Below are 25,418 nucleotides of genomic sequence, written 5' to 3'. Positions count from 1 at the left end.
ATATCCATTAATTTAAGAATTATAAAAAGTGAGTCATAAAATATTTGTTATTAAAATAATTGGAGAGTTACTTGCCTAGACATGGAGGTATAGCACATTTCCCTCAATTCTATATGATTTTTTGGACTTGTTGAGACCAGAGTGGATGGCTTAAGTTATAATTTAAACATCTCCAATTTGTGCCATGCTATCATGACCAAACAATTTGACTAATCCCACAGCATATCTCATTTTTCTGACATAAAACTAAGAGAAAGCTATCTAGAGAAATTCAAGAGTTACCTTTCTCACATGTGTACTTTCTACATTTAGTTAACTGTTTGAAGACCTAATGCTTCCATATGTGCTCACTTGAGTCAAGGAAAGGATGCTTTTCAGATATTCAGTCTGGTTTATCAGCCTTCCCTAGACTCTTGATTATATGACTATACAGTGAAAATCAACTATGTGAAAATACAAAATAAGAAATACAGCATCCATAAAACAAAAATGTCTACATACTAGCATTAGACCTTCTAGAAGGATTAACAAAATAGGATTTAGAAGTAGAGACATAGGATGAAAATCTATTTTCAGAATTTGGATATATGAAAAAAGACCGGTGCTCAAGGATTAATTAGAAAGCAGTTATAAAAATTGGAGCACTCTAACTGATAAAGCTGTATATAAGATTTAGTGACTGAATAACTCCTGTCTTAGGTACTAGGCCTGGGAATATACTTTAAATAGGTATTAATCAAGAGGCCTGAACTAGGGAAGAGGGATATAAGTAGGGCTCTATAGTCTACTGATATGTAGTTGAGTGAACATTGCTTCCTAATCAAACTGTAGCCTCTTTAAAATCTTGAAAATTATTTTTAGTTTTAAATGTAATGTTAATCAAGGGAAATTCTGACTGTTATAACAATTTCTTAACATAATTCATATTTAACGTAATTCATATTTCTTTCTCATTCACATCATATTCCACTTGGTTGTTCAATGACTGACTTTCCATGTGGAGAGTTTGGGTACCAGATTTTCTTCATCTAATATCTTTGATATCTATTAGGGGCTCCCTGGCATCTGCTGCTCCTTTACTTCAGCTAGTTGACAGAGGAAGAATGGAGAAAGGTGCATGATTCCATATACAGGTCCTGGATTCCATATACATCATTTTAGTCCAGAGGCAAATCAAATGGCCCCAATACAATCATAAGAAAGACTAAGAACGTTTCCAGGGTTCCTAGGAAAAGGAAATGGGATCAGTGAGCATTTAGCCAGTCCCTGTCACATACAGATAGACAAAACCTTATCAAATATATCTTTGCACTAATAATGGCAAAAAAGTTTCACTGAAGATGAAGTATGAGAAAACTCTTGAGACATAAAACATAAGAAGGTTCTTAGGGTATACTTCTTCATTTATTAATTGATTATGACTAAAATAGTTCAAGGCCAGTTCTATTGGTTATTTAAAAACAACTTTGTTTTAAAAAATTAAAGTTGAAAATTAAAAAACAATCATTTCAGTTAAATTAATTTCTTATTCTCCATACTATTGTATCAGCAGAATGTAGGTATTCTTAAAGGAGCCTTCATATTCTAATTTTAATGGAAGTTTCTGTAAACTAAGAAAGTTATTATTGATGTGTTAATTCAAGTATAGGAAAATCTTGAGTAAAGTATATGTATTCTAGAGCAAAATTCAATAAAATGCTGTCTTCCTCTAGAACACAAACTTACTTTTTATGTCAATATGAACTTTATTTAAAGATAATTCCAACAATAAAACAATTTGTAAAGACTTCGTGCATTACTGGAAGTGATCATGGTAAGACTGGATAAATATCCCAGAGATTTTTAGAAAGAATGCTCGAAGTGAATGGAAATTTATTCTGATTCTAAAAGTGTATGACTCCAGGATAGCATTCCAATGAAATTTAAATTAAGCATTTTTTAAAATTTTTCCAAGAATCATTATTTGTAAATGATACCTTTATCCTGTATTTTTCCTGGGAAGTTCACAGTTCTCATAGTTACTGTTTTTCTTAAATACATTTTCTCATAAGTAATAGAGGAAGAAAAAAAAATAGTATATTAATCATCTATTCCTGTATAAAATATATCTCAAAGCTTAGCAACTTAAAACAGCTTTTCATTTTCTCACAGAAACTGTTGGTCTGGAATCTGGGAGTGGCTTAGCTGGATAGTTCCGGCACAAGGTCTCTCATGAGGTTTCAATCAAGCTGTTATTGTAGCTGCATTCTCATCTAAAATCTTGACTGAGGGAATATCCACTTAAAAATTCACCCATAGGGTTGTTAGTAGGCCTCAGTTCAGTCTGGTTTATCAGCCTTCCCTAGACTCTTGATTATATGACTATACAGTGAAATCAACTATGTGAAAATACAAAATAAGAAACACAGCATTCATAAAACAAAAATGTCTACATACTAGCAGTATGTAGTAGTCAAACAAGAGATTTCAGTTCCTCAAATGTGAGCCCCACCAGAACCTGAGAAAGGGTAACTGTCTTCCCCCTAATGGAATGATTAACAATAACAATGCTAAGAATAGCTTAAAGAACAAATATGTGAAATCAAACTAAATATGATGACAGAATATGTTAAGAAGGAACTTTTAGAGCTCAGGGAACAAACAGAGGGTAAGATAAAACCATTAAGGAATTGAAAACTTCATTTGTGGTAATATAGAGGCAACTGAAAAGATAAGAATGTAGCTATCATATTTTAAAAAGTCAAACAAATGAGAAAAGAATAAATATACAAAAGTTGTTACAGAGATGATAGAGAAGACTTAAAAAAAAAATCAAAGATATGCCTAATTGGTATGAAGAGAATTGAGCAAATAAAGAAGATGTCTTCCTGAAAAAGAAAGTCTTGGGGTACCTAGGTGGCTCAGTGAAGCATCTAACTCTTGATTTGGGCTCAGGTCATGATCTCAGGGTTGTGAGATCAAACCCGGTGACAAGCTCTACACTCAGCCAGGAGTCTGCTTCAGATTCTCTCTCTCCCTCTCCTTCTGCCCTTCTCTCCACTCTCTGTCTAAAATAAATAAATAAATATAAAGAAAAAAGAAAAAGTCTTGAACCTACCAGTTATACAAAACGATTAACACCAAGACATATCCAGAAAAGTCTTGAAATTCAGAATGAGGAAAGAGCCTTACAGACATCCAGGTATAAAATCCAGTCATTTAAGAGTGAGGGAAGGCAGGCTGGACTCAGACTTACACATGGTAATGTTAAATGTGATCAGAGAATGGAAAAATATCTACAGGCTTTAATAAAATTAATACTGATCACCTAATTTGATACCGAGCCAAGTTGTCTTTCAATTGTAAAGACAACAAATGGATATTCTGAACCATGAAGCAAAACAGAAAATTTATGGAATAAACTTAGCAGAAGTGAGAGAAGGTATGTTAATTTCATCATTCTTTGTAGGAGATAATCAACAAATCAATTTTAAATTGAAACAATTCTGAGAAAGGACTTTCTGGAGATATGAAACTGATATTTCATAGACAATAACCACTAGCATTATAGGTTTAGCCAACAACAGATATGTTGTAGTCTTTTCATTAAAAAGGCTGATTTCAAGAAAAAAAAACACTCCAAAACATTACTCCTATGAGAAATTAACATTGTGTGTGATGGCATCTGCCTGTTACACAGATATCTCAAAGATTTCTACTTTGTTAAATAAAGATTTTGATTTACTAGTTATCAGGATCTTTGTGATGATTATCATGTATGTTTTGAAGTCCATCTCCACAAGTTACAGATTCCATCAAGTTAAAAATTGTAAAACATAAGAACATTGCTTGACGTAATTCGCCTTCACTAATAGATGTAGTGTACGACTGCAGGAGAGTGAATCAATCTGTCTGAGTTTACCTATAATAATACATTCAGAACCTCAGAGTTTTCATCTTTGAATAGAAATAATTACATGTTCAGCTCAGAGATTTAAATAATAATAATAATAATAATATATATTAAAGTGCTTTATAAATGTTATAACAAATTATAATAGTAATAGTAGTGGCAGTGGTAATCATATTCTAGATTCTAAAAGCCCTGAATTTGTATCCCATGTTTGCCATGTGTTTACTATATACATTTATTTCATTAATTTCAGCCTCAGTTTTGTCATCTATACAATGGGGGGATTAATTCTAGTCATATGGATGTTGTGAGTGTTACATGATACACTGCATATAAATAATTCAGTATAATGTTTATAATGTAGTAATTATACCACAAGTAAATGTTAGTTGTTGTTGCTGTTGTTCTTATTATTAATTATAATTTATAAAGTAGTTGTGATATACTAAGTATACTAAGTATATTTATAAATGTTGATGTCAACCAATCCTCATAATAATATGGTCAGAAGACATTATCATCCATAATTAATAAATGGAGTACAAAAGATAAAAGTAAAAAAAAAGGGTAAAAAAATAAAAAAGCTGGAATATGATGGTACTAGAACTTGAACCCAAGTATGTCTGACTCTAAAGCTCAAGAGTTTTGAAATATATAAAAATATAAAATATATTTATTCAATGTTAATTTTATGCATTATTGATATTTGTAATATTGATTTAAATGATCATATTTATAATGTATAAAGACTAGAAGAGATGTATTTTCATGACTCCATCACGCAGTTTAACTGTAACTGAGAGTTTGAGGAGGTTTCATGTGCTTTTCCAAATTTTTATAAATACATTATGATGCAACAACAAATAGAACATTTTGACAATAATTTTCTCTAGTTGTTTTTATTATATTGCTTGTTTTTCTTTTTTTGAGTAAAAGTTTTACATGATAGCAATGCCATTTGGTATAGAGAAACACATTTCAGTTATTTTCATGTAGTATTTTATTATTTGTTGCTTAAAAAAAAAAGAACTTTAGCTAAATTATCTAGGATTCAAACAAAATACTTGTCAGTGTCTGCTTATTGTGAGTGCTCAGTTTTATTGGATGAATATGTAGAGTGCCATCAACACTTTTGTTTTTCTTTGCCCCCCCAAAAAAGAATATATATCTAAAGAAAACATACAAATGTACTCTAAACCCATTATTCTAAATATGGAGGTGTATATCTTTTTCAGCAATAATTTCTTAAAGCTTGAATTTTCTGGTACATTTATTCTTGTATTTTTTTCCTAATATTTTCTTGTAGTTATCTACAAAGAATGAGAACCTTCAACTATTTAGTAGAGGCATTAGAAATACATATTTCCTAAAATCTTCCCTCTTCGTTTTTCTAAGGCAGTGGTTTTAAATGAGGACAATTTCAACCCAGGGAGCATTTAAGAATCTCTGGAGACATTTTTGATTACACTTTGGGAAGGTGTGCTGCTGGCATCTAGTAGGTAGGGGCCACAGATGATTATAAACATTTTACAATTCACAGGGCAGTCCTCATTACAAAGAGTATCCCAAAATGCATTTGTGCCAAGGCTGAAAATCTTGATCTATGGTTACTATATAATCAAATTCATGATCAATAAAAGTGAAGGAAAAAAATTTACTTTCTTCTAAATTCACAATTCAAGATGCTAAGGATCCTAGATATGCATGTAACTCTGTGAGTTTTTGCACTACTACAAGCTAAGACTAATACTCCCCCAACACATTTACTGATCATTTCTCCAGCAGAATTATCCTAAAACTTCAGCCAAATTATCCTAAAGCTCTTCAAGCCCAAGCTGTCATCTGAGGCCCAATTTTATTTCTACTTTTCTGTGAAATTTTCCTTAGTTTAAAATGACCTTTATCATAGGATTTCTCTATTAACTAATTAAATGAGATAAAATCTAATATCTGACATATAGTAGGTACTTAATAAGTTTAGGTGTTCTTCCCTCTTGCCTCTTTCTCTTCTGATCTCCTTATTTGCATTGTTTACCTGCTGATGAACGCTTAATTGTATGCAGTTTTGGTATTTTTATTCAGTTATTTGACTTTTTTTGAGGACAGTTATTTGACTTTTTTTGAGGACTCTATAAGAATATATTTATTTGCATTGCATAATTTACCCTTTACACTCTAGCATTTTTAAGACTAAATAGTGATTGATTAAATGATTGAAGAAATGAATGGACAGAGAATACACGCCGACCAATGTTTTCATATCTGTAGTTCTCATGTAGAACACAATGTTAATTAATGACTTTTTATTTATTATATATTATTTTTAACATTCTAAGAGTTTTTCAAACATTTAGGTTTTTTTTTTAAGATTTTATTTATTTATTTGACAAAGACAGAGAGAGAGCACAAGCAGAGGGAGTGGCAGGCAGAGGGAGAGGGAGACCACCAAGCAGAAAGCCCAATGCGGAGCTTGATCCCAGGACCCGGAATCATGACCTAAGCCAAAGGCAGATGCTTAACTGACTGAGCCACCCAGGCGCCCCAAACTTTTGGGTTTTTTAAAATGTTTTTGTTTAGCGTTATTTTCTTTAGCTCTGTTCTAGATGAATACAAAGATATGTACTTAAAAATGTACACCAACAATGTTTGAGATATTTGTTTTTTATCATATATATCATATTTTTAAAAGAAATCTTAGTCAATTAAAAAAATTCTGGATATGTCTCTAATTTACTAAAATAATGTGATTTACTAGTTGTGACTTTCTTTTGGTAATATGCCTGTTGAGTTCAAGGAAAAAGGAAAAATTTTAAATATGAAAATAATGGAGAAAAAAAATCTCGATAGTTTTAGAAATTTTAAAGTATGTCCTTTTTGGTCCTTACAGAAAGTGTGGACTATGGGCCAGTGTTTGTACAAGAACCAGATGATATAATTTTCCCAACTGATTCTGACGAAAAGAAAGTAGCATTGAATTGTGAAGCTCGTGGCAACCCAGTTCCCAATTACAGGTAAAAGTTCACCATTAATCATTTTTCTCATGTCTTAATTCCCTTCAATGAGATTCTGACATTCCCAGGGAGTATTTTAATATGTCAAGTAACTTTTTACATATTTGTCTTCTGATTTTATTTAAGATGGCTTCGAAATGGAACAGAAATAGATTTGGAAAGTGATTACCGCTACAGTTTGATAGATGGGACCTTCATTATAAGCAATCCAAGTGAAGCAAAGGATTTTGGTCATTATCAGTGTTTAGCAGCCAACACTTTCGGAAGCATTCTTAGTAGAGAAGCCATACTTCAATTTGCCTGTGAGTAAAGTGTATGTTTTCTTCATGTATCTGTATATAGTATGTATACATGTAATTTTATACTTCAGTTAGACAAAAGCTTAATTAAGACCTCAAATTTTAAAATAGTGGTAAAATCTTGATAAAGATAAGAACTGTGAAACAATGTGTTTCTTTCTAAGGTATTTTGAAACTCCCTGAAATGTTTGCCCTCTTCAAATAAACCCAACACACTAGTCTGGGAGGTTAAAAATACTATTTATGAATTCTTTTCCTCCACATTTTAAAATATCTAATTATCTGCTTTTATTTTTCTACTGTTTATTATAGTCACTATTTGCTATAGATTCTTTTGGACATAAGATCATATATTCTAAAAATTCTGCTTAGTTAGGAAACCAAAGAAACGCCTCTGAAATGCTAATGTTTCAGATTCCAACTATAATTACTCACTCAGATGCCTCAATTTTTTAATTAGAAAAAAGATACATACATATAATCATACATATATATTAGAATATATACATTTTTTAAAATAGATCATTTATCTAATTAACTATGCATATTGAGTTCTTAAAACTTGTGAAATTATTTAACGTGTGATTAAACTTACACCAAATAGATAGGCTACTGAGTAAAAAGCAAACATACAAAAAAAAAAACCAAACAGTATCATTTCTTAGTAAATGATCCTACCTGAATTTAAATTCTTGCATATTACAATATCTAAAAAATAGGAGGGTAGCAATCTTTGTGTTAATAATTTATATGTAACTTATTTTGGCTATATAATTTATCACAAAATGACTTTTAATTTAAAATTACACCCTGAAGAATGGAATAATTGAATTTTCTCTACATAATCTTCATCACATATTATTTCTAATTAACTAGGAATCCAGACATCCTATTATAGAGTGTGAAAGAGAAAGGAAAGAATAAGGAATGATAATGAATTTAGTTTGGAAAACATTGAGCTGGATCCCAGAAAAATCTAAATATTACCTTTTAAAATAAATTTGGCTAAGGAGTTCAGACAGGACTTTACATACGCCAAAGATACCAAGATAGTAGCCTGAATATACTTTTATTTTAGAAAATATTATGTGTTGTAACACAGAACCTAATACTTTTCAGCATGCACATAAAGAGTAAACTAATAAACAAATAGCCCTCCTAATTGCTCTTCTGTAAATAGAGTAGTCTTTTCAAGACAGATACAGCAAATCCAGAGAACATGATGTATGACTACTAAGTGGCTTATACCTTTCTCTTTGTTCTATACTATCTGACACAAGTATACCAATTCGTAATAGCTTATATATCAATTGTTCTCCCCAAATCACCAGTGGAGGCAAAATATGCAAAGTTTTCTGTATGCTTCAGAGCAGAAATCTAGTTCCTAGAAGATTCAATGTGTCTGTATAACTGTGCCATTCTAGAATTTCTGTAAAGACCATTCACAACTATCAGATACTCACCCCCACCTGCAGTGAGCACACACATACATACATTCACTGGTAGCATCTTATGATCCTGCCTTTCCACATCACCACCTCATCTGACTCAACTGTGTTCTGAAGGCCATATATATACATAAGAGCCCATAATGTGCCTGGTTGAAGTAGTCACTTAGATAAGGAAGGCCACTTCTGCTTCAAAATTACTCCCACACCTAGATGCCATTATGTCCATTTGATAAAATAAAAAAAAAATAGGTCCTTTATGTTTAGTTTTATCTTTTTTCCAGAAGATCTTTGGTGGGGGGGGGGGATGCAAATATAGGTGGTAGAGAGGAGAATGAAGACTCCACCAACTTGCTTTCTAGTGTACTTGGATATGAGCCTGGGTGCTATGGGATTCTAAGAGTCGAGGTACTTTTGTGATTGGAGGAAAATTGAGGTAGGAAATTGGAAAGAAAAATGGAGCTTCTGAAAGGAAGTGAAAGGATATAAAGGTAAGGTAAGATTAAAAACTTGGTGGCAACTTTCCTTTGCATCATGTTTTTCTATGTCTAGACTCGTAGCTAGATAGATAACGTACTCACCACTTACTGTTGATAGAATATTTAATGTTTAAAGGCTTTTTGCAGGTAGAGGAATGTTCATCACTCTTCACATATTTTAAACCTGAAATTGTTAATCTTTTATATCTATCAACTACTATTTATGTAAAAATTTAAAAGTACAACTAGTATTTTAAAACTAATTTTTTAAGCCATGGGAAGAAAAGTAATATATTTAGTTAATTTAGATAATTATCAAAACCTACTTAATTGAATTAAATTCTCAAATCTAATACATGAGTCTATTAAACATTTTAAATGTCATAAAATTAGGCTAAAGTTACAAATTAATTTTAAATTAATGTTCAAACTAATTTTTTAAGCCTTGGGGAAAAATAAAACTAAGATGTTTAGCAAATTTAGATAATTGTCAAAATCTATTTAATCAAATTAAATACACAAATCTAATACATGATTCTGTTAAACATTTAAATGTCATAAAATTAGGCAAAAGTTACAAATTATAAAATTGATTACACAACTTTTCATTAGTACTTGTAAGTAAACTGTCTTGTGCTTATTCCTGAGGTATATGTTTATGCTTTACTCAGCTTATAATATTTTTATTATATAAATATTTTTACCTTTTATACATCAATTTCATCATATATAACCCATAAATTAATCAGATATGTTTTCTACACTTTTAGTGCTATTGTGATCTTCTAAAATGCTCCTTTCTAAGGAGCATTATATTACCTAATCTGGAGTTCATATCTGAGTTATAAGTCAATTCAATTTTGGTTACTTCTTTCAAATGTGAGACCTATTTAACAGATGTGACTTCTTTCATAATTTGAACATTATTTTTGTTATATCAATAACACTTTAAATATATAGCTTTCACATGGAATATGACATATTTGCTTAAAATGATGTGATTCTAAGACTTATTGGACAGTGTTAAATAAATACCAGGTGAGTATCCCCTAATTATATTCATAGAAAAAAGTACTAATCTATATTTTATAAATAAATACATATTTAATTGTAGGCTCAAGATATCCATATAGTAATAATCCTATTACCAAAAAAGAAAATAAAATTTAAACATAGCCTATTTAAAATAAAATTTAAACATAGTCACTTCCCTTTTTGCTTGGAAATTATATATATTATACACACATGCATCATATTAAACTTTCTGATTCTGATTCTGTCTTATTAGAATCATATGAGATTTTTCAGATTATATATATACATACACACACACACAAACTGTCACAATTTGGCTATTGGGATTTAATGTTAGCTTCTTTGTCCTCTTATTAACCAGAACTATATAAATACATTTTCAAAGATGTATTTATTCATTTTAGATAGATACAGAGCATGAGCAGGTAGAGGGGCAGAAGAAGAGAGAGAGAGAGAAAGAATTCTCAGGCAGACTCCCCACTGAGCACGGAGCCTAATGGAAGGGCTTGATCCTAGGACCTTGAGATCATGATCCACGCCAAAATCAAGAGTTGGACGTTCAACTGACTAAGCACCCCTAAACAGAAATATATTTTAAAATATTTTAACTTTCCACTAATATTATTTTGATCCCCTGCCCACATCCAAAGTCAATCATTAGTTCAGCTACTTTTCATTGACCTAAATGCATAATATTATGGGAGACTAAAATCTAGACTCTAGAGGTGCATATAAGGCTGTTCCAAATAAATTATGATAGTGAGTAGGAAGACTTATTACTAAAACAGTTTAGTAAAACAGACTTTTAAAAAGAACATCCTTTTTTAGGGCCTCAAGTAGCTTATATTCATCGAATGCTGTGACAGACAGTGCTCCAAGTGTTTTAAAATACATTAACTCATTTTATCCTCATAACCAACATATGAGTTGTTATGTTATAAAGCATAAATCCAGAGGTGCCTGGGTGGCTCAGTCAGTTAAGCACCCGCCTTCAGCTTAGGTTGTGATCTCAGGGTCCTGGGATCAAGCTCCATGTCAGGCTACCTGCTCAGCTGGGAGTCTGCTTCTTCTCCCTCTTCTCCTCCCCCTCTCCTGCTCTCTCTCTCTCAAATAAATAAATTTAAACAAACAAACAAAAAACATAAATCCAGGGGACCCCAGGTGGCTCAATTGGTTAAGCATCTGACTCTTGATTTCAGCTCAGGTCATGATCTCAGGATCCTGGGATCAAACTCTGCATCAGGCTCCCAGCTCAATGGGGAGTCTGCTTGACTCTCTCTCCTTCTACCCCTCCCCCTGCTTGCACTCTCTCTCTCTTAAATAAATAAATCTTTAAAAATAAATAAATAATATATAAATCCATTTTATAGATAACTCTTATTTAACTCCAATAGTACTCAATTTCTATTATAATATAAATATGTATTATATTCACTCTGATATACTCTATTTGACTTACCATTTCTCTCTCAAACTCTAATTATATTGTAATTTCTCAAAGGTCTTTATATGTTTGCTTCATCAACCTCCATTTTATAACTACTTAATACCTGTATGATATAATGAAAATAAATATTAACAACAAAAATAAGTATGTAATCATTCTGCATTTCTTCTCATTGTTCAAATGTAGTTAATGAGCCACTTGTTTAATTTTTCTTATGGAAGTTTAAGAATTACCAGGTCTCTTTCTAGAACTGAAATTTTGGGATGTATACTAGTTGTTGTATGTAATTATTTTTTCTTATTTTCATATTTTTTCCTTTAATAAACTTTTTTCCTCATAATTAGATTTATTTATTGGATAATCTATGGTTAGAAGCTGGAAAGCTACATTTTCTAAATGAACTTTAGACAGAACAAAGATAACTGTGGCTATTATCAGTAGCTGATAATGTCATCATAGATCCTGGCTTTTGAAGGGAATGGTGAAAAGGAAGTGAGTATTGGCACCTTTACCTGGTAATGTAGCAATGTGTGGAAGAATTAAATGTAAAATAAACTTGGTTTCTTTAAATGTTTGTTCCTCTTCACTTGTCCCCAATATATTAAAAAATATGAAATAGCAAATGTATATTTATATAGTATTTTTAATTTTACTAATATATTTTATCTCAATCTCACTTCAAAGTATTTATTTGACTTACTATATAAAATTATGTACCATAAAAGGTAAATATGTAAATAAATAAATACAGCACCAGGTAAAAATATATTTCATAATAAGAGGTCAAGATAGTGTAGGCTAAAATGTGTCATAATTATTGTGTTCAAGACATAAATATTTCCTTGGGACTCCCAGCAGTCAGAGAAAAAGGAAAAATATAGACATTTTAAGGACTCTAATTTCCCTTGAGTTCCTTAAAAGAAGAAACTCTTTTCTTGACATTTAATTCTCATTGAAATTTCTCATTTGAGGCTTAATAGAGAGATCTTAACAATATTCCTACATCAGTTCAATAGAAAGTTTAATTAGCTTGACATAAAACCAAACCAATTCTTTAAGTGTAACTAGAATTTAATCATGAAGCTATTTACTTCATTCATTTATAATTTTTTTAAAATTTTGATTTGAGCACCTAATGGATTTGAGAAGCTGCTTCAGTCTTGCTCATTTCCTTTTTAACCTATGCCTTACATGTCTAAATGTCTAACATGAGGATCTTTTATTTTAAGTTCTCCCTAAATGAATATAAATGTGGCTCAGCATAGTTAATGTTAATAATATACTTTAACATTAATAAATATATACCTCATAAGGGTATAGTAAAAATTAATGATGTAGAGAAGTCATGTCTGTGAGTTGTTTTTTAACTTCAGAAAGAAGGAAATAAACACAAAGTTGGGTAACTATTGCTAGTACTGATTGTTACTGGTTCTCAATAACACTGATAACGATTATTTTCATCAGAGTATACTTATTCCTGAAGTTTATGTTCATCGTGAGGATAATTTCCTCACCTAGTGTAGTGATTCCTTTTCAGTGATAAGCAAGAATACACCATATAAAACTTTGTCACTCTATTAACTTATTACCATACTGATGAGAATTTGGAATTGATAATGTGACACTACACACTTCTCAAACATCCTTCAGATATCCAAAGATCATAGCAATCTCTCCAAAATTTGGATTCTTAGAAATAATTTATACTAGTAAGTCAAATATAAAATGAATCAAGAGTAAAATCTCCTCATGCTGTCTCTTGTTTCAAAATATCTTTATATGCCATCCCTGGTAAATTGATAGTTCATTTCTAAATGAGAACATATTGCTTTTCAGGGCATTTAGATGATTTAGATGCAGAATATTCCATTAGTTTTCCTTGAAGCAGTTGATTAAAATAACCTCCTTAACTCTTTGAGAGATTATATGATTTTTATAGACTTTGTATTTAAGCCCTTTAATGTAACCTTTCATTTTTACATAAAACTCAAAAATTACTTCTCTTGCTTTCCCAAAACTTCTTCACTTAAAGTAAAATTGACCTAAGACTTTAAAACCATATTTAACTAGCATTTGATACCTAATGAAATTATTTGAATAATTGCTAACTCCGCAGTATATCCAAAGCTTTATTTCATTAGTCTATGAGATTTTGTCCATAATAACTTCATTAAATCATTTGAATATCAACCTGAATGAATCACATTGTCATGGATAATTTTATTAGTTGTAAAATTATCTAATTTATTACAAAATAAGTTGATATTACTTTGTAATTTTGTTTTCTATAAACAAAACAACTATGTTTTTCTTTTATAAAATCATTACTCAAAGAATATGGTTTAAATCTTATCTTAAAAAGACAAGTCTTTTGATCATAATAGATATAATAATTGTGAGTGTATGACTCCTTGACAAACTACAGTATGGATTCTTTGAGATCACAGAAAAAATTTAATTAAAAATACATAAGTTTATGCTTTAAAGTTATAACAAATGAATCAAAGTTGAAATCTGGGGCATATTGTCCTCAAGTCCTTAATTTTATGACATAATACTTTTGTATTTTATTTATTAAAAATTCATCCAAACACATATTTTCATTATTAATAGAAATCATGAATAACTTTGTCCATATGTGACAGATCCTCTACAGCAAAATGGACCATTTGCCTGGCTTGAACTTTGATCTCACTGCTCTTCCTCTTGTTTTTAAAAATGCAGAAAGGCAAGTGTCCACTCATATTATGTAAAGCAACCCACAAAGACCCAGATCAAGAATGTACAAATCCTCTGACCCTTACTGTTCAAGCCTATTTACCTAATCCATTGTTTTCTAATCCCTAGCAGAGTGTCTTTAGAGATTCTTTACTCACACAAAACATTCCAAGTCATAAATAAACAAAGGGGCAGATACTGAATATGTTTAATTTCTAAAATTATTTTATTTCACAAAAACTCTTTCAGGGACAAGTTAGCATGGAACATGTATTACCTAGCCTGGAGACTTTCTTCTTTGATTGCATTTTCATATCATGTGCTAAATATTGCTACTCTTCATATGGATGGATGGATGGATGGACGGATGGTTGGACAGACGGATGGATGGGTGGACAAATAGATATGGATGTATAGATCTGTATATGTATATGTGTATAGGTATAGATGTGTATATGTGTGTACATATACACATAAATTTAACAATAACAAGAATAAGCAAATAGTTACCAAGCACTTAAAAGCCAAAAAACTGTTAGGTATATTTAATGCATCATTACCCTCTTTAGCCTTCACATCAATCTTATTAAAGGGAGTTGCAATATTGATTTAATTTACAAATGAAAAAAGAAGAGTAGTCAAGTTCAGGAGTGTCAAGTTATTTTCCCAAAGTCACATGGCTAGTAAATAATAAAACAGCATTCCAATTCAAATTTAACTTCAAACTTTATGCTTAAAATCTGCCTTTTTCTATCCTATACCATGCTTAATCATGCATTGCATTTTTTTTTGTTTAACATCTGTAGTTATTTTATTCATAGAACATTTATATGCATGTATCCTTTCTCTCTTGGGCATTGTTCTATATATATAGGGAGCCTATAATGAGCAATGCATATTCTCATAGAATGCTAGCAAAATCAGTACAAATCTCTCTATTCCATATGTATTTCCTGAGTTCATACACTCATTATCTCTCCCTGAACTACCAGAAAAATTGCCTGTGTACATATATTTTCTTCTCCTTAACATCTCTCTTCATCTTACCCCAACCCCAATAAAATCTGTACTGTTTTTCCTAAAATGATCTATGTAAAAACAATTCTGACTATGTTGTCCCTGCATACATTTCTGATGCTTTACCATAATTGCAGAGAAATCTGTAATTCGCTCTATACATTTATAGAGTAGGCAGAGATAATCAGAGGGCTGCTCTATGAAAATGTATCCAAGACAACTCTATGATGAAAGTCAAGTTATGAGGTCATTTCAGTAATCTAGGTAAAAGGGGCTTGAATTCCTGATGCACTGAATATAATAGAATAGATGTCTGTGGGAGACGCTAAAATAAATGGGAATTTGCAAATGATTGAATGAATGAGAGTAGAAATGTAAAAAATATGGAAAAGTTAGAATGATATCAAGATTCTGAGCTTTGATCAATTCAACTGAACAATCCATAATACTGTAACATAATAAAGTGACAAAGAGAAGAGGAGGTAATTTTATTTTAACTTTCAGGAGAAAATACACAATATTTTAAAATATTGGTTGGTGCTCAGGAAAGGCAGTTCCCAAAGGTGAGAACTGGCCACAAAACACAAGAACATACTTGATGAAATCATAAGGATGTTTCATCAAGAGAAATTGTACTAGAAAAGAAAGAGGGTTAAAAGGACCTAACCTTCTGGAATATACACATTTCTCTGGTAGAAAGATAGTGAAGGGTAGAAAAAAAAGGAGTTAATGAAGAAAACAAGAATGGAATCAGCCAAGAGGTGCAGAGGAAAGCCAATAAAATAAAGTGAAGTACAAATGACATTTATTTTTATTTTTTTAATGACATTCAGTTTTAAGGTGGCAGCTGTCACCCTTGTCAAATGCTATAAGTAACACTCAAAAGTTTTTTGGACTTTGAGACCTTTAAAACCAATTTTAGTAATGATAGAGACAGATATCAGAATCCAAGGCATTTAAGTTTAAGATATTATAGTGGTATTTGGTGGTAGACAGAAGGGAGTCTGTGTAGAAGATTCTGAAAATACAAAATAGTATAATTAGTGAAATTAATTTCCCCTTTCCAAGTAAGCTATAGGTACTCTGGAGATTTTAATCTCCTTCCAGGGAAATTGTCTGCCATACAAAAGATACTAAGTGCTCAAAGATACTATGTTAATTCAAATAAAATTTAGAGGGGCACCTGGGTGGCTCATTTGGGTGACTCCTTTCAGCTCAGGTCACGATTCAGGGGTCCTGGGATCGAGCCCCACCTTGGCCTCCCTGCTCTGAGGGAGCCTGCTCTTCCCTCTACCTCTGCCTGCCATTCCCCCTGCTTGTGCTCTCTCTCTGTCAAATAAATAAAATCTTAAAAAAATAAATAAACAAATAAATAGATAAAAATAAAATAAAATTTAGAGTTTAGACTCACAAAAAATTTAGAGTTTAGACTTACAAACTTAAATCAAGTAAAGGACCTTAAAACAACTCAGGCAGCTATACAATTTCCAGAAATACTTTCTTGATCCTTTCAACCTGAATTTTAATTCCATGTCCTTTAGAATATTGACTTTTTTCAATAAAATACAATTATTTTCTTAAGAGAAGTAGAAACCACTTTACTCTTGTCATAATTTCGTGACACCTAGTGGAAGAATCACATGATGATTAGGTTTAGCTGATGTTTTTCTCACTTCAAAGAATGAAAAGGAGAGGAACTAAAAGGATAACCCCTAATCAAGACCAACTAGTTGACTACACAGCTCAGAATGGCCTCACAGCACCTGTGAATTCATGGCCCCAGTTTCTATGTGAGTTTTCTGCAATGTTTTTATTAAGACAAATAAAATATTTTAATTTTTTGTTTTTGTTTTGAGTCAAATTTAGTACTTTAGGCAAATTCAGGGAGAGGACATGGGGTTTCTCATTATAAATTCTAATGTCTACTTATGTATCTGAAACAGGAGGTTTTAATAAAAGTCCTCTTCAATTTATTACAATGGAGCCTTGTTCAAACTGTAAATGATGCTACATGAGTCTGTGCAGGAGATATTTAAAATACCCTTATCATCTTTCATAACTTTAAGATGTCCTCAGATATTGGCCACTTAACCTGCTATAAATTATATTAGATACTCAAGTATATTTATGGGATTTACAGTCTAAAGTTAAACTAAGATGGGACCAAGATGACTTCTCTATGCCAGGGTTACATTCTGTTCATCTGACAGGAATTAAGTGGCAAGTATGGAGTTTACTGGGGCCTAAAGCCTGTTTCAATGGATGTGGAGGTATTTAGACAGAGGTTTACCATTCTTTTTTTTATAATAATATTTTTATTATATTATGTTAGTCACCATACAGTACATCCCTAGTTTTTGATGTAAAGTTCCATGATTCATTACTTGCATATAACACCCAGTGCACCATGCAATATGTGCCCTCCTTAATACCCATCACCAGCCTATCCCAATCCCCCACCTCCTCCCCTCTGAAGCCCTCAGTTTGTTTCCCGGAGTCCATAGTCTCTCATGCTTCATTCCCCATTCTGTCTACCCACCTTTCTTCTTCCCTTTCTTCTCCTACTGATCTTCCTAGTTCTTATGTTCCATAAATGAGTGAAACCATATGATAATTGTCTTTCTCTGCTTGACTTATTTCACTTAGCATTATCTCCTCCAGTCCCATCCATGTGGCAGCAAATGTTGAGAAATCATTCTTTTTGATGGCTGAGTAATATTCCATAGTATATATGGACCACAACTTCTTAATCCAGTCATCTCTTGAAGGGCATCTTGGCTCCTTCCATGATTTAGCTATTGCGGACAATGCTGCTATGAACATTGGGGTGCATAAGGCCCTTCTCTTCACTACGTCTGTATCTTTGGGGTAAATACCCAGTAGTACAATTGCTGGATCATAGGGTAGCTCAATTTTTAACTTTTTAAGGGACCTCCACACTGTTTTCCAAAGTGGCTGTACCAACTTGCATTCCCACCAATAACGTAAGAGGGATCCCCTTTCTCCACATCCTCTCCAGCAATTGTTGTTTTTTGCCTTGTCAATTTCTGCCCTTCTAACTGGCATAAGGTGGTATCTCAATGTGGTTTTGATTTGAATTTCTCTGATGGCTAATGATTTTGAACATTTTCTCATGTGTCTGGTAGCCATTTGTATGTCTTCATTGGAGAAGTGTCTGTTCATATCTTCTGCCCATTTTTTGATTTGTTTATTGTTTCTTGTGTATTGAGTTTGAGAAGTTCTTTGTAGATCTTGGATACCAGTCTTTTACCTGTAGTGTCATTTGCAAATATCTTCTCCCATTCCGGGAGAAGGGGCTGCCTCTTAGTTTTTTTGACTGTTTCCTTGGCTGTGCAGAAGCTTTTTGTCTTGATGAAGTCCCACAAGTTCATTTTTTCTTTTGCTTCTCTTGCTTTTGGAGATGGGTCATGAAAAAAGTTGCTGTGGCCTATGTCAAAGAGGTTGCTGCCCATGTTCTCCTCTAGGATTTTAATGGATTCCTGTCTCACATAGAGACTTACTGCTATAATTCATGTCATTTTTCAAAGAACTGGAGCAAACAGCCCTTAAATTTGTGTGGAACCAGAAAAGGCCCCGAACTGCCAAGGAATTGTTGAAAAGGAAAAACAAAGCTGGGGACATTACATTGCCGGATTTCAAGCTGTACTACAAAGGTGTGATTACAAAGACAGCATGGTACTGGCACAAAAACAGACACATAGACCAATGGAACAGAATAGAGAACCCAGAAATGGACCCTCAGTTCTTTGGGCAACTAATCTTTGACAAAGAAGGAAAAAACATCCAGTGGAAAAAAGACAGTCTCTTCAATAAATGGTTCTGGGAAAATTGGACAGCTGCATGCAAAAGAATAAAACTTGACCACTCTCTCAGACCATACACAAAGAGATTTACTATTCTTTATCTTCTTCTTTTCCTCCTACCCAAGGAACACTAATCTGATTAGCCTGTCCTTCTTCTAATCCATTCTAGAATAAAGAGTGAACTTCCACAAATGGCCTCAAGGCTATTTATTATTTAGATTCTGTCTGCTTTTCCATGTTTCTCTCTATTACTCAGGCTATAGTGAACTACATGTACTGTCCTAACAACATTTCATTCTTGTTATATGTGACAGTCTACCTGTCTGCTGGGCTACCATTCAACAACTAACCTCCCCCCAACCCTCTCTGTCTGTGTGTGTGTTTGTATTATGTATTACATATAATGTATTTATATATAATCTCACATGTTCTTTATTATATTTGTTTCTTGTTACATTAAATTACAACTATTTACGACAATCACCTTGACTCCCAAGAGCTATTCTGAACTTGAGCATACCACTGACTCTACAAGACTGAATTCATTGAAGACAGATTTTATGTCTCATTTATCTATTTATTTACTTTAGTTTAATACCCAACCTCTAACATGCAAGTTCATAGCCAATACTCAGTGAATGATTGCAGAATGAGTAAGTGAATGAACAAATATCCTCCAGCACCACAGGGGCCACTACCCTCAAAAAGAATCCCCTTCTGAGACCTATGAGAAGAATGATTCTTTAAGAAGTATATACATAGTCCTCTCCAACAAATCTAATAGAAAATCAAAATGAGTAATACAATGTATGCAGAAACATTTTATAAATTATAAAGCTCCATATAAAGGGTAGTTATATTATTAGTAAATGGACATTAATGGATATTAATAAATGTAATGGCATTAATGGATATAATTAATATTGATATCAAAACAGGTGTTGAAAGTTTAAAGTTAGTAATACCTTTACATATTATTGTGCATACTATTGGTAATATTTTCCATATTGTAATAGATGTCTGAGGCAAACTGAGGTGTTACAAAGAAATGTTAAAAAGTCATTTCTTATGAAAATAATTTCAGATATGTCTCTGATCACAGATAGAAAAAAGCTACCTTTATTTTTTAAAAGTGATTTTAGAATTCTAGCAACATCTTTCTATTGATCCTATTAACAATGAATGTTTCCTATTCATTTCATAGCCTCATTGGATTGTAAACTTAGAGTCAGGTAATAGTGATAGAATTTGTGAAACTAAGGAACAAAACTCTCTGTTAAGTTCTTTAAGAATGCATATGTAGGGGGCACATGGGTAGCGCAGTCGTTAAGCGTCTGCCTTCGGCTCAGGGCGTGATCCCAGCATTCCGGGATCGAGTCCCACATCGGGCTCCTCCACTGGGAGCCTGCTCCTTCCACTCCCACTCCCCTGCTGTGTTACCTCTCTCTCTGGCTGTCTCTCTGTCAAATAAATAAATAAAATCTTAAAAAAAAAAAAGAATGCATATGTAAATGTTATTTTATTTGAGTTGTCAACATTAGGGTGTCTACCCTGTGCCACTGCTATAATTCATGTCAAAAGATCCAGGAATGATATCTAGTATAACTTAATATTTAATGTAATTAATATTTTCAGGATCTTGAAAAGAAGATTTAATAAAAAGTATTTGCCTCCCAATTCTTAATAGGTAGATGAATTTAAAGAATGGTCTTCCATAGTAGTGCACAAGAAATTAGACAGTATTTTAAAAAGGATCACATCTGTCATGACAAAATAACCAAAAAAAATATATATATAAATTATCAGTAAGAAGATCAAGTGAGGTGATTAATATCAATTCTGTTTCATAAACATAGTAAATCATTCACCTAAGAAATCATAACTGTAAAATATACTTAACTTATAATTGATGGAATTTCACAAACAGTGATTAAATTCACAAAAAAACAAATAATATAATTGCTGAGATAGAACTAGCATGTTTATTTTTAAAAAATTTTAAAGAAATAAAATGTATTCAAATTGGCAAAGAAGAAGTCAAACTCTCTCTCTTCACAGATGACATGATACTTTATGTGGAAAACCTGAAAGACTCCACCCCCAAATTACTAGAACTCATACAGCAATTCAGGAATGTGGCAGAATACAAAATCAATGCACGGAAATCAGTTGCTTTTCTATACACTAACAAGGTAACTGTAGAAAGAGAAATTAGGGAATCAATTCCATTTATGATAGTATCAAAAACCATAAGAGACCTAGGATAAACCTAACCAAAGAGGTAAAGGATCTATACTCCAGAAACTACAGAACACTTATGAAAGAAATTGAGGAAGACACAAAAAAGATGGGAAATAATCCCATGCTCATGGATTGGAAGAATAAACATTGTTAAAATGTCTATGCTACCCAGAGCAATCTATACTTTAAATGCCATCCCAATCAAAATACCAATGGAATTTTTCAAAGTCCTGGAAGAAACAATCCTAAAATTTGTATGTAACCAGAAAAGATCCTGAATTGCCAAGGAAATGTTGAAAAAGAAAAACAAAGCTGGGGGCATCATGTTGCCTGACTTCATGCTTACTACAAAGCTGTGATCACCAAGACAACATGGTGCTGGCACAAAAACAGACACATAGATCAATGGAACAGAATAGAGGGCCCAGATGTGGACCTTCAACTCTATGGTCAACTAATCTTCGACAAAGAGGAAAGAATAACCAATGGAAAAAAGACAGACTCTTCAATAAATGTTGCTGGGAAAATTGAACAGCTATATACAGATATGAACCTCGACTATTTTCTTACACCATACACAAAGATAAACTCTCAATGGATGCAAAACCTCAGTGTGAGACAGGGATCCATCCAAATCCTAAAGAACAGCATAGGCAGTAACCTCTTCAACATCAGCCACAACAATTTCTTTCAAGACACGTCCCCAAAGGCAAGGGAAACAAAAGTAAAAATGAATTTTTGGGAATTCATCAAGATGAAAAGCTTCTGCACAGCAAAGGAAACAGTCAACAAAACAAAGAGGCAACCCACGGAATGAGAGAACATATTTGCAAATGACATATTAGATAAAGTGCTGGTATCCAAGATCTATAAAGAACTCAAACTCAACACCCAAAAAGCAAATAACCAAGTCAAAAAATAGGCAGAAGACATGAATAGGAACTTCTCCAAAGAAGATATACAAATGGATAACAGACACATGAAAAAATTTTGAACACCATTAGCCATCAGGGAAATTCAAATCAAAACCACATTGAGATATCACCTTACACCAGTTAGAATGGCAAAAATTAACAAAACAGGAAACAACAAATATTGGAGAGGATGTGGAGAAAGGGGAACCCTCTTACACTGTTGGTGGGAATGCAAGTCACTACAGACACTTTGGAAAACAGAGTGGAGGTTCCTCAAAAAATTAAAAATAGAGCTACTCTATGACACAGCAATTGTAATACTGGATATTTACCCCAAAGATACAGACGTAGTGAAAAAAAGGGCCACATGCACCCCATGTGCTATTCATAGCTCCTGTTCATAGCAGCAATGTCTGCGATAAGCAAACTGTGGAAGGAACTGCGATGCCCTTCAACAGATGACTGGATAAAAAATATGTGGTTCATATATACAATAGAATATTACTCAGCCATCAGAAAGGATGAATACCCACCATTTTAACTGACATGGATGGAACTGGAAAGGGATTATGCTAAGTGAAATAAGTCAAGCAGAGAAAGTCAATTATCATATGGTTTCACTTATGTGTGGAACATAAGCAATAGCACAGAAGACCATAGCTGAAGGGAGGGATATCTGAAGGGGGGGAAATCAGAGGGGGAGATGAACCATGAAAGACTATGGACTTCGGGAAACAAACTGAGGATTTCAGAGTGGAGGGGGGTGGGGGATGGGTTATCCCGGTGATGGGTATTAAGGAGGGCACATATTGCAATGAGAACTTGGTGTTGTATACAGGGATTGGCAGTTAAGATGGCGGAGGAGTAGGGGACCCTTTTTCAGCCGGTCCCCTGAGTCGAGTTGGATAGGTACCAGACCAGCCTGAACATCCACGGAATCAGCCTGAGATGCAGGAAGATACATCTGGATCTCTACAAATGAACATCTCCAGGGCTGAGTATTGAGGTACAAAGCGGGGAGCCATGAAACCACGCACAGATATCAGAAGATAAACAGAAGGGGGTGGGAGCCGCCGCGTTCAGGCGCAGGGAAGCCATAGCCACCTACACGGGGGAACGGGCGTACTTGCGGCCTGGCACCCGAGAGAGAGCAGACTGAGACCATGAGCCGGGGAACGCTCACTACCAGACTGAAATGGAGCTCCAGTGTGCTCACTGGAATAAGACTGAGACTGGTAGCTCTGGGAGCGCTGGGGCGGCTGGCCGCTGGCGGCTAGCTGTGTTAGAAACACAAAGGACAGAGATGCACCAGCCCTGGATGTGAAGGCTGGGACGCTGGGAGTGGGACACACATCCCGAGACACTGCAGGGTTGAACAGCACCAACAGAAACAGAGTTAAAGTGGCCAGAACATCAGTGGAGAATGGACTGCGATCCCTCTGTTCTGAGACAGATGCTGAGATTTGGCTACAGCTGCTCTGACTCTCCGAAGAGGCACAGCAAACTGCCTGGGAAAGCGGCCGGAGAACAAAAGCCTGGAAATACCGGCTCACAGTGTGCCCATCCCCATCCCCCTCACAGGGGACATGGAGACTCTACCAAAACAGGGTTGCCTGAGTATCAGCGCGGCAGGCCCCTCCCCCAGAAGGCAGGCTGAAAAATCAAGAAGCCCACATCCCTAAGGTCCCTATAAAACAAGTGCGAAGGCCTCGGTCTCGGTCAATAATTTGGGCTCTGGACAACCCTGCAACCTCTCCTCATCAGAATGACAAGAAGGAGAAATCCCCCCCAGCAAAGAAAAGACAATGACTCTGTGGCGTCTGCCACAGAACTAATGGATATGGATATAACTAAAATATCAGAAAAGGAATTCAGAGTAACATGGTCAAGATGATGTGTAGACTTGAAAAAAGTATTAACGAGAATGTTAATGAGAATATAGAATCTCTAAGGGTGGAAATGAGAGCGAATCTGGCAGAAATTAAAAGTTCTATGAGCCAAATACAGTCAAAACTAGAGGCTCTGATGGCCAGGGTGAATGAAGCAGAAAAACATATCAGTGATTGGAGGATGGGTTAGTAGAAGAGAAAGCTAAAATAGAATCTGGACTTAAAAAAATCCACGCACAAGAATGTAGGTTACGGGAGATTCAACTGACTCAATGAAATGTTCCAATGTCAGAATCATCAGCATCCCAGGGGGTGGAGAAAAACAGAGGTCTAGCAGAGATATTTGAACAAATTGTAGCTGAAAACTTCCCTAATCTAGCAAGGGAAACAAACATTCATGTCCAAGAGGCAAAGAGGACCCATCCCAAGCTCAACCACGACAAACCTACGCCACATCACATCATAGTGCATTTCGCAAATATTAGATCCAAGGATACAGTATTGAAAGTGGCCAGGGCAAAGAAATTTCTCACATACCAAGGCAAAGGTATCAGAATTACATCAAACCTGTCTACACAGACCTGGAATGAGAGAAAGGGTTGGGGGGCACTTTTAAAGCTCTTTCAGAGAAAAACATGCAGCCGAGGATCCTTTATCCAGCAAGGCTGTCATTCAGAATTGATCGAGAAATAAAGACTTTCCAGAATCGCCAGTCATTGACCAATTTTGTAACCATGAAACCATCCATACAGGAGATACTAAGGGGGTTCTATAAAGGTAAAAAGGCCCAAGGGTGATACAGAGCAGAAAGTCACAATTGATAGAAACAAAGACTGTACTGGCAACATGGCATCATTAAAATCATATCTCTCAATAATCAGTCTCAATGTAAATGGCCTAAAAGCACCATAAAATCCCACAGGGTTGCAGATTAGATAAAAAGACATGATCCATCCATTTGCTGTCTACCAGAGACTCATTTTGAACCTAAAGATACATTCAGACTGAAAGTAAAGGGTTGCAATACCATCTTTCACGCCAATGGACCTCAAAAGAAAGCTGGGGTAGCAATTCTCATATCAGACAGATTGGATTTTAAACTAAAGACTATAGTTAGAGGCACAGAAGTGCACTATATTATTCTTAAAGGGTGTATCCAACAAGTGGATATGACAATTATAAATATATATGCCCCCAACAGGGG

The 25,418-nt window shown here is 33.8% G+C and overlaps 1 protein-coding gene across 1 annotated transcript in view; it reads left to right on the top strand.

The window, feature by feature from the left end:
* The window catches only part of CNTN5 (contactin 5), a gene marked incomplete at its 5' end in the record, with an annotated part of 603,858 nt that overhangs the window by 9,823 nt on the left and 568,617 nt on the right, over positions 1 to 25,418 (top strand). The window contains 2 exons of the mRNA XM_008688424.2: positions 6,780 to 6,903; positions 7,030 to 7,205. Of these exons, the coding sequence (XP_008686646.2) occupies positions 6,780 to 6,903; positions 7,030 to 7,205 (300 nt within the window). The remainder of the gene's footprint in view (positions 1 to 6,779; positions 6,904 to 7,029; positions 7,206 to 25,418) is intronic.

The sequence above is a fragment of the Ursus maritimus genome, unplaced genomic scaffold (genome assembly GCF_017311325.1).
Source record: "Ursus maritimus isolate PB19 unplaced genomic scaffold, ASM1731132v1 scaffold_16, whole genome shotgun sequence".
In the NCBI taxonomy this organism is placed as follows: Eukaryota; Metazoa; Chordata; class Mammalia; order Carnivora; family Ursidae; genus Ursus; species Ursus maritimus.
This window is presented reverse-complemented; position numbering and strand designations above follow the sequence as displayed.